This window comes from Nannospalax galili, unplaced genomic scaffold (assembly GCF_000622305.1).
Source record: "Nannospalax galili isolate Female #2095 unplaced genomic scaffold, S.galili_v1.0 scaffold432, whole genome shotgun sequence".
NCBI lineage: Eukaryota > Metazoa > Chordata > Mammalia > Rodentia > Spalacidae > Nannospalax > Nannospalax galili.
The window spans coordinates 327,231-335,703 of record NW_008331138.1 but is presented as its reverse complement, the minus strand read 5'-3'; the positions used below and the strand labels follow the sequence as shown (position 1 = coordinate 335,703).

Below are 8,473 nucleotides of genomic sequence, written 5' to 3'. Positions count from 1 at the left end.
TTGAGTCACTCTTGCCCCCATTTCAACCATAATTTCCTAAACACTAGGATATATATGTATATATACATATATATATATATTTTTTTTTTAAAGCAAAAGTTTTGAACTGGATCAGGGCTTCTAAACTTAAGTTTTGGGAGGCACATATATAATATATATGTATATATACATATATATATATATTTTTTTTTTAAAGCAAAAGTTTTGAACTGGATCAGGGCTTCTAAACTTAAGTTACTTGGGAGGCAGAGAAAGGAAGATGAAAACTTTAAAGCCTGTCTGGGAATCATAGAGATTTGATCTCACAAAGAAGGCTGGGGGTGTGGCTCAGTGGTAGAGTACCTGCCTAGAATCCCCCAGTGAGGGGCCGGGATGTGGCTCAGTGGTAGAGCACCTGCCTAGAATCCCCCACTGAGGGGCTGGGATGTGGCTCAGTGGTAGAGCACCTGCCTAGAATATCCCAGTGAGGGGCTGGGGTGTGGCTCAGTGGTAGAGCACTTGTCTAGAATCTTCCACTGGGGGACTGAAGGCATGGCTCAGTGGTAGAGCACCTACCTAGCTTGCACCACAACTTTAGTTTTGTCCCTTACATTGGTATATAAAAAGCAAAGCCTTAACTGAAGCTCTCGATTGCTTTTCTGGTATGTAAATTGTCTCTGTGAGTAGATGCATTGGAAAAAGAATGGGCTCTAGCCAAGGTCAGACAGTGATGACCTCATCTCAAGGAGTCAAAGGAGCAATGAGGACTGTGTGGTCCAATGAAATGTTAAGGAGGTGTGACTTGGTACCCAAAGGCCAACATTCAAATTCAGCTCTTCTACTTCCCAGCTGTGACCTTGAGTGGGTGTCTGGACCTCTCTGGGCCTCAGGGTTTTTTTGTTTTTTTGTTTTTATCTGTAAGGTGGGCATTGTACAATCAGGTCTTTTGTAGAATCCTTGGAAGGATTTAAAAGAGTTATGAGCAGTTTTTTCTTTTTTTTTTTTTAATTCTTCTTTTTTTTTTTTTTTTTTTTTTTTTTTTTTGGTCTTTTTGAGACAGGGTCTCCCTGTAGCCCCAGCTGGCCTGAAACTCACTATGATGCAGACCAGGTGGGTCTGGAACTCACAGAGATCCACCTGCCTCTGCCTCCCAAATGCTGGGATCAAAGGCATGCGCCACCACGCATGGCAGCAGTTGTTTTTTAAGTGCTTAATAAATGTTAACTTACATCGTTACAAGAAAAGGCCTCGGTATCTCACAAGGAATAATTACAAATACATAATTAAAAATATAATTAAAATTTTTCCCTGGTTAGTAACTAGTGTCCTTTCATCTGTGTAAGGAAGTCCTTCTGCAAATCTAACTCAAGTCTTCCTTTCTGGAAGGGACCAGTTTTCCTTCCTGGGAGCAAACAGGACACCTCCCTCAGTAGCCACCCCTGTCTTCTGCAACACCCCTAATTCTTTTTTTTTTGTCGTTTTGAGACAGGGTCTCCTTGTAGCCCTAGCTGTCCTGGAACTCACTATGTAGACCAGGCTGGCCTGGAACTCACAAAGATCCACCTGCCTCTGCATCCCGAGTGCTGGGATTAAAGGCGTGAGCCACCATGCCCAGCCACCCCTAATTCTTTATCTGCCTGTCATTCCTAGCAGAAAGTCAGTAGTCTAACTTCTTTTTTTTTTTTCCCTTTGTTTCAAAAAGAGTGTATTTCTGAGTGGGGGATGGGGACATAGGTTGTCTCTTAAGACAAGAGGCTCAGGGATCAGAAGTGGCCCCACTCACTTTTCAGAAGGACCCAGAAATCCCTAACACTAAAGCATTTATAATAGTTAATGCTTCTCTGCCCCAGCCCCCTCCACCAGCCTCCTCTGCCACCTTCTCTTTGACCTGGGCTCCAGTCTTGCCTTCAACAGTGAGGAAGGGGTGGAAGGTGGGGGGAGAGACTTCTTCCCGGTCACCACCTCTGGCAAACCCTGAGGATTAAAAGCAGGAAAGGGAGACAGAGATGTAGAAAGTGAGGGGCAAATGGAGGAGGGAGAGGGGCCCAGGCCACTCGGATCTCCCTCCCACTATGATGGGGGTCTGGTGAAGCCCAGGCAGCTTGGGCAGGGGGAGCTGCTGAACACCCCCTTCCCCCCCGCCAACCCCGTGTCTGTAACTTTGGGAGGGGGCGGGGCCTCCCACAGCTGTTTCTGCTTGCAGAAGAATGTGTAAGGTCTCACTCCCAGCTTGGCCAGGCCAGTGGGGGTGGGGCTGGGCGTCTAGCCTCAGCCCCTTTCCGTACTTCCCATCTGGGGAGGGGGCAGCAGAGGTCAGCAACAGCCAGAGCCCCCTTCCCATCCCCAAGCTCGGCTCAGATTTCCCCAAACGGGAAGCTCTGACCACTCACTCACTCACTCACTCACTCACTCACTCACTCACTCACTCTCACTCACTCACTCACAGAGGCTTGGGGACCAGATCTGCCAGGGGAGTGGGCTGGGGGGAGGGGACGAGAGATGGAGACAGACTTGGTGTAGAAAAGCACAGAGGGCCTAGAGCCAAACCTCGGCGGATCTCTGATATCCTCTGGTATTGGAAGCTAAGCAGGGTCCAACCTTGCAAAGGAAGACCAGAGAGACAGGGACAGAAAGTCAGAGATGTTGCGGTACCCACTAATGGGAGGGACACCCAGGAAGGGGTCTCCAGACTCAAGGAGGGATCTAGGAAGAGAGAACGGGCTGGGGCCCTTCAATTTGGAGGTCACCCAGGAGAGTCCAGACACCCCTCCACCTAAGCTGCCTTCACCTTCTTGCCCTTGTGTTACAGGCATGGGACCGAGGAGGAAAGATAGGTGTCACGAAGGGGTCAAGATGCCCCTGGGGGCCCTCAGGGCTGTGAGTTTCTTAGCAGTGGGCCCCTCCCTCAAGAGGCCCAAAGATTCCCCTCCCTCACCGCACCCCCTCCAGGGATCTCCAAGCACCCCGGGGACTTAAGATGGAGCCCAGGGAGTGGGGCCCAGGGGGGATTATGTTTGCATGCCGACTGTGTGACCTTGGGTGAATCACTTTCTATCTCTGAGGCCTCAGTTTCTTTCTCCGTAAAATGGGGCCTCTCAACCCTACTATGAAAAGGGAAGATCCTAAGAAGCCAAGTGTTCTCTTTGACATATCCTAGGTGCCCAGAAGGGTTAACTCGATCCGTGTGGAGGGTCCAGGGGATGCTGTGCAGCCTCCCATCCACCCGACTTGGGGGTGGGGTAGGCCAGGTCTGCAATCTTATGTCTCATCCTCTCCCCCTGCCTGCTTTTCCTACTGGAGACCGGTGTCCTGAGCATGCAACCTAGACAAACCCACACACAGACCGGGAGGAGGAGGGAAGGATGGATGGAGGGATGGAAGGATGGATGGAGGGATGGACAGATGCACGGATGCACACCGACAGGCGACCCCTCACCAGCTGCTCCTCCAGGGCCGCTGCGGCCCGGCGTGCCGCCGCCGCATCTTCGTCCTCGTCGGCGTCCTCCTCGTCCTCCGCCTCGGCGCCCCCCATTCCGGGCTGGGCCAGCCGCAGCGCCTGCTGCACGCGGTACTCCTGCCTCTCCCGGAGCCAATGCAACTCGCAGAGCCCGGCCAGGCTGCCTTCCAACCAACCCCGCAACCGACCCCGCTCCGGGCTCACCGGGAACGAGAAGGCCCGGATCATGGCTGCGGCCCCCCAACCCAGCCCGGCCGGGCCCCACGGTCACCCCTCTCTCTCGCCGGTCCCACCTCCCCGCCCCAGCAGCCCGCCTGCCCGCCCGCCCGCCGGCTGGCCGGGCTGTCACCGTCTCATCTGCATAGGCGCCCGCCCATTGGGCCGCCCACCCGCGCCTCATCTGCATGACCACGCCCCCGGCGCCACAGCAACGGTCGCCTATTGGCTGCGGCCTTTCCCTGACGGGGTTGCTAGGCCTCGTACCCGCGCTGCTCCACACGACGCATGCTCACTCCAACCTACTTGCTGGCTCTTGCCACACCCCCTCGCTCGCCCCGTTCGCGCTGTGGCCACGCCCCCATACGTCACAATGAAACAAGCACGCCTTCGCTCCGATGTCATTGGTACGAACAGGCCCTGTTCTGCAGCTAGTACCGCCCTCTTCCAGGCAAGTTCTGCCTGCCATTGGGCCGTGAGGAGACAGGGATGGTCTATAAATAGAGACTCGATCCACGTGACAGCTCTGGCAGCTGCTCCCACCTCCCCTGCCGAACTTGCAGCCTCTGAGGCTGCGCAGGACAGATAGGGGGCTGGATCGATGCTGGGCAGCTAAGAGCGCGGGTTCGGTTCCCAGTACCCACCGGGCGGCCAACAGTCTCCTGTAACTCTAGTTCCACGGGATCTGACGCCCTCTTCTGACCTTCACAGGCACTGCATACATGTGGTGCACCTACATACATGCAGGCAAAATACTCATACACTAAAATTAATTTGGGGCTGGAGAGATGACTCAGAGGTTAAGAGCTCTGCTTGCTCTTGCAGAGGACCTGGGTTTGATTCCCAGAACCCACATGGCGGTAACAACCATCTGTAACTTCAGTTTCAGGGGAGAAGACGCCCTCTTGACCTCTGGGGGTATTGCACCACATGTGTGCACTTATGCAGACTATACAGTTATAAACATAAAATTTAAAAAACAGCCGGGCGTGGTGGCACACGCCTTTAATCCCAGCACTCGGGAGGCAGAGGCAGGCGGATCTCTGAGTTCAAAGCCAGCCTGGTCTACATAGTGAGTTCCAGGCCAGCTGGGGCTACAGGGAGACCCTGTCTCAAAAAAAAAAAAAAAAAAAAAAAAGAAATTAAAAAGTCCTAATCATGCCTTCTCTTGCCTTCTCTTCCAGGAAGTTTTCCCAGATAGTGGTCAAATGAAGTGGACATCTTTGAATACAGTTATGCTCTTCCTCAGGACCAGCTCAAGGCGGGTCTATCATCCCATCCATCACTGGGGAGGCTGAGACAGGAGGAAAATTAGGAGTTCAAGGCCAGCCTAGGACTAGTCTGGATTACACAGTGTGATTCTGTCCAAAACAAACAAAATTCTGTAATCATAAAGCCCTGGGTGAAAGATTCTGTGATGTGACCAGAAGGGTATCTAAGATCTTTTGTTTCCCAGGTGCTCTGGGGCTGAGTTCCACCAGTCTATCATCTCAGGGGCTTTTGTTCCTGGTTCTAAGAGGCTTTGTTCTCAGCCTTCTGAGATGCTCTGTTCTCAACATTCTGTGGTCCGGACTCTGAGCCTCCCTTGCCTTTCCAAAGCTGTCCCTGCCTGTCCTCGCTAGGCAAGCAGGGCTAGCGCCCCCGCCCCCCCCCAGGCAGCCAGCCTGTGTCACTACATGTAGTGTGTCTGCAACTTTCCTGAAATACCCATTTCTCTGACGGACCCTGACTTCTTAAAAACCTAGGGCTCAGAAGATCTGAGAAGGAGGCTGAGGCAGGAGAATCTCCGAGAATTCAAGGCCATTCGGGCTTAATGAGAACTTGTTAAATAAAAACAAGCCATTGTGTGAGAACTTCCTTCTTTTATCTGACTCCCCATCCCCCACTAACCAACCTTCAAGTGATGGAGAGACAAGCCCCGTGATTGGTCGGTGTGTCTCTGCTCTGGCCACTACACTGCTGAGTGACACCAGGAGACTTACTTTCTGTTCCTTTTGGTCATCTGCATCTCTTAGAATTGTTCTGAACATTAAACATACTATCAAGGCCTTCCTTTCTCTCTGTCTCTGTCTCTATGTGTGTCCCTCTCTCTTTCTGACAGGGTCTCACTATGTAACCCTGCTGGCTTGAAACTCACAGAGATCCACCAGCTCTGTGTTGGGTTGAAGGTGCTGGCCCTATTTATCAAGTTTTTGGAGCAATGTCTTGATCTTCAGCCTGACCATGATTCACATCTGTAATTCCAGCACTAGGGCTGGAGAGATGGCTCAGTGGTTAAGAGCTCTTTGCCTCTTTTCCAGAAGCTCTAAGTTCTGTTACCAGTACCCACATCAGGTGGCTCACAACCATCCCTTAATTCCCAGGCATCTACCACCCTCTCCTGGCCTCCATGGGCATGGACACACACATGGCATACACACATACAGACAGACAAATACACACACAAATCTGTAATCTCAGCAGCACTTGGGGTGCTGAAGCAGGAGGATCACCATGAGTTCCAGGCCAGCTTGGGCTTCAGAGCATGTACTGGTTTCAGTCCCCAGCACTATAATAAATAAACAAGTAAACAAACAAACATGCTCAGATAAATCTTCAGTTCACTCACTCCTTTTTTTCACTTTTTTTAAAACATCTTTTTAAAAAAACATTTTATTATTTTTATTTTTTTGTGTATGGGTATATTGCCTCCATGTATGTGAGTGCACCCGTGTTGTACAATGCCGCAGAGGTCAGAAGAGGGCTTCGGATTCCCCTGGAACTGGAGTTAAGGACAGTTCATAGCCACCATGTGGGTGCTGAGAATTGAACCCAAGTCCTCCGAAAGAGCAGTCAGTGCTCTGAACGGCTGAACCATCTCTCCAGCCCCTCAGTTCTCTCTTAGCTGTGAAGGGTTGAGGATCAAAAGTCAGGGTGACCAAGCAACTGGGGAACTGGACAGGTCAAAGTGGAGGAAGTGGATGTAGTTTGTCCAGGACATTTCCTTTCCTCACAGCCTGGGGTCCAAGATGAAGTTTAGTTGTTGAGCTCAGATAAGCCTGCCTGGGCAGGAAGCCTGCTTCAGACTACATCTTTGGGATTTCCTAGCCTTGCTCTGCCCACTCAGAGGCAGCACTGTCCCCAGGACAGGTCTATCTCCCTATTGCATGACAGCAGGGCACCACATGTGGTTTGGAGAGAACTCATTGCAATAGAAAAGAAATTACTAGGGCTTGAGAGGTAGGTTAAGTGGGTAAAGTGCTTGCTACCAAAGCATGAAGACCTAACTTCAGCTCCCCAGGACCTGTGCAAAAAACCAAGTATGGTGTAATTATACTTGTAATTGTACTTGTAATTATACAGCTATAGGATGGGGACCAGAGGATCAGTGGAGCTAAATGGCCAGCCACTCTATTTAGTGAGCTCTAGATTCATTGAGACACCATCTGCAAAATAGGTGGATGGGCCAGCAAGATAGCTCAGTGGGTAGGCATGCTTGCTGCAGAGCCTGATGACCTGAGTTCTATCCTCCAGACCCACGTGGTGGAAGGAGAGAACTGACACCTACAAGTTGTCCCCTGACCTCTGTATGCATGAGCAGAGGCAGGCAGATCTCTGTGAGATTGAGGCCAGCCTGGTCTACATGTTGCGTTCTGGGCTAGCCAGGGCTACAAGAGTGAGACATTGTCTCAAAATAACAAACAAACCAACCAGGGCTGGAGATATGGCTCAGTGGTGAAGAGCACTTGCTGTTCTTGCAGAGGATCCAGGTTCAGTTCCCACATTGGTTCCCACATTGGTCTGAAACTACAGTTCCAAGGGATCCAATAGCCTTTCTTTTCTTGCTTCCTTGAGCACTGCATGCATTGTGGTGTGCATATATACATCCAGGCAAAACACTCATACATGATAAATAAATATTAAAAAAAAAACACATAAATGAATCAGGTAGATGGTAATGAGGGGAATGAGAGAACAGCCCAAATGTAGATCTTTTGGCTCCACACGCACAGGCATACACCACACACATACATACACAGAGAGGGCAATGGTACCTAGTATGTGCAAAGGCTTGGGCTCCATTTCCAGCACCAAAAAGTAAGCGAGGAAGGGAGGGGTAGCATTACCATGGTGCAAAAATGCTAAGACTTGTACAGCAATGGTGACAGCATGCACAAGACCCATACAAACTCGGACAAAAACCCAGCATAGAACTGCAGAAATGGGCAGGAGGCCCCAACCCTAGTTGTTGGCAGCTGATTACTACTGGGTAAGGAAGAGTTGTTTTTTGTCTTTTTGAGACAGGGTCTCCCTGTAGCCCCAGCTGTCCTGGAACTCACCATGTACACTAGGCTGGCCTCGATCTCATAGAGATCCGCCTGCCTCTGCCTCCTGAGTCCTGAGATTAAAGGCATGCACCACCACACCTGGTCAAGTAGGTCTCTTTAAGGTAGTGATGCTAGATAGGCTGAACAGACTCCAGTGGATGAACTCACACCAAGGGACATTTGGGGACACAAACTTGATGTAACTTATATGACAGAATGCATGAAATCTGGTGGGGGGCTATGGGGGTGCAGATAGAGGAGGGGGTCTAAATATGATTGAGATGCATTGTATAAAATGCACAAAAAATTTGATTAAAAGTATTTTTTTTAAATGGTAAAAATTGGCTGGGCATGGTGGCCCATGCCTTTAATCTCACCACCCGGGAAGGAGAGACAGGCTGATCTCTGTGAGTTCAAGGCCAGCCAGGTCTACACAGCACCTTCCAGGCCAGCTGGGACTACAGGGAGACCCTGTCTCAAAAAGACAGGAAAAAAAAAAAAGATAAAAATTGGC

The 8,473-nt window shown here is 50.5% G+C and overlaps 1 protein-coding gene across 1 annotated transcript in view; it reads right to left on the bottom strand.

The window, feature by feature from the left end:
* Positions 1-3,753, bottom strand: part of Dact3 (dishevelled binding antagonist of beta catenin 3) — a 17,995-nt gene extending 14,242 nt beyond the window's left edge. The window contains exon 1 of the mRNA XM_029558267.1: positions 3,416-3,753. Coding sequence (XP_029414127.1) covers positions 3,416-3,664 — 249 coding nt within the window. The 5' untranslated portion in view covers positions 3,665-3,753. The remainder of the gene's footprint in view (positions 1-3,415) is intronic.
* Between the last annotated feature and the right edge of the window lie 4,720 nt (positions 3,754-8,473).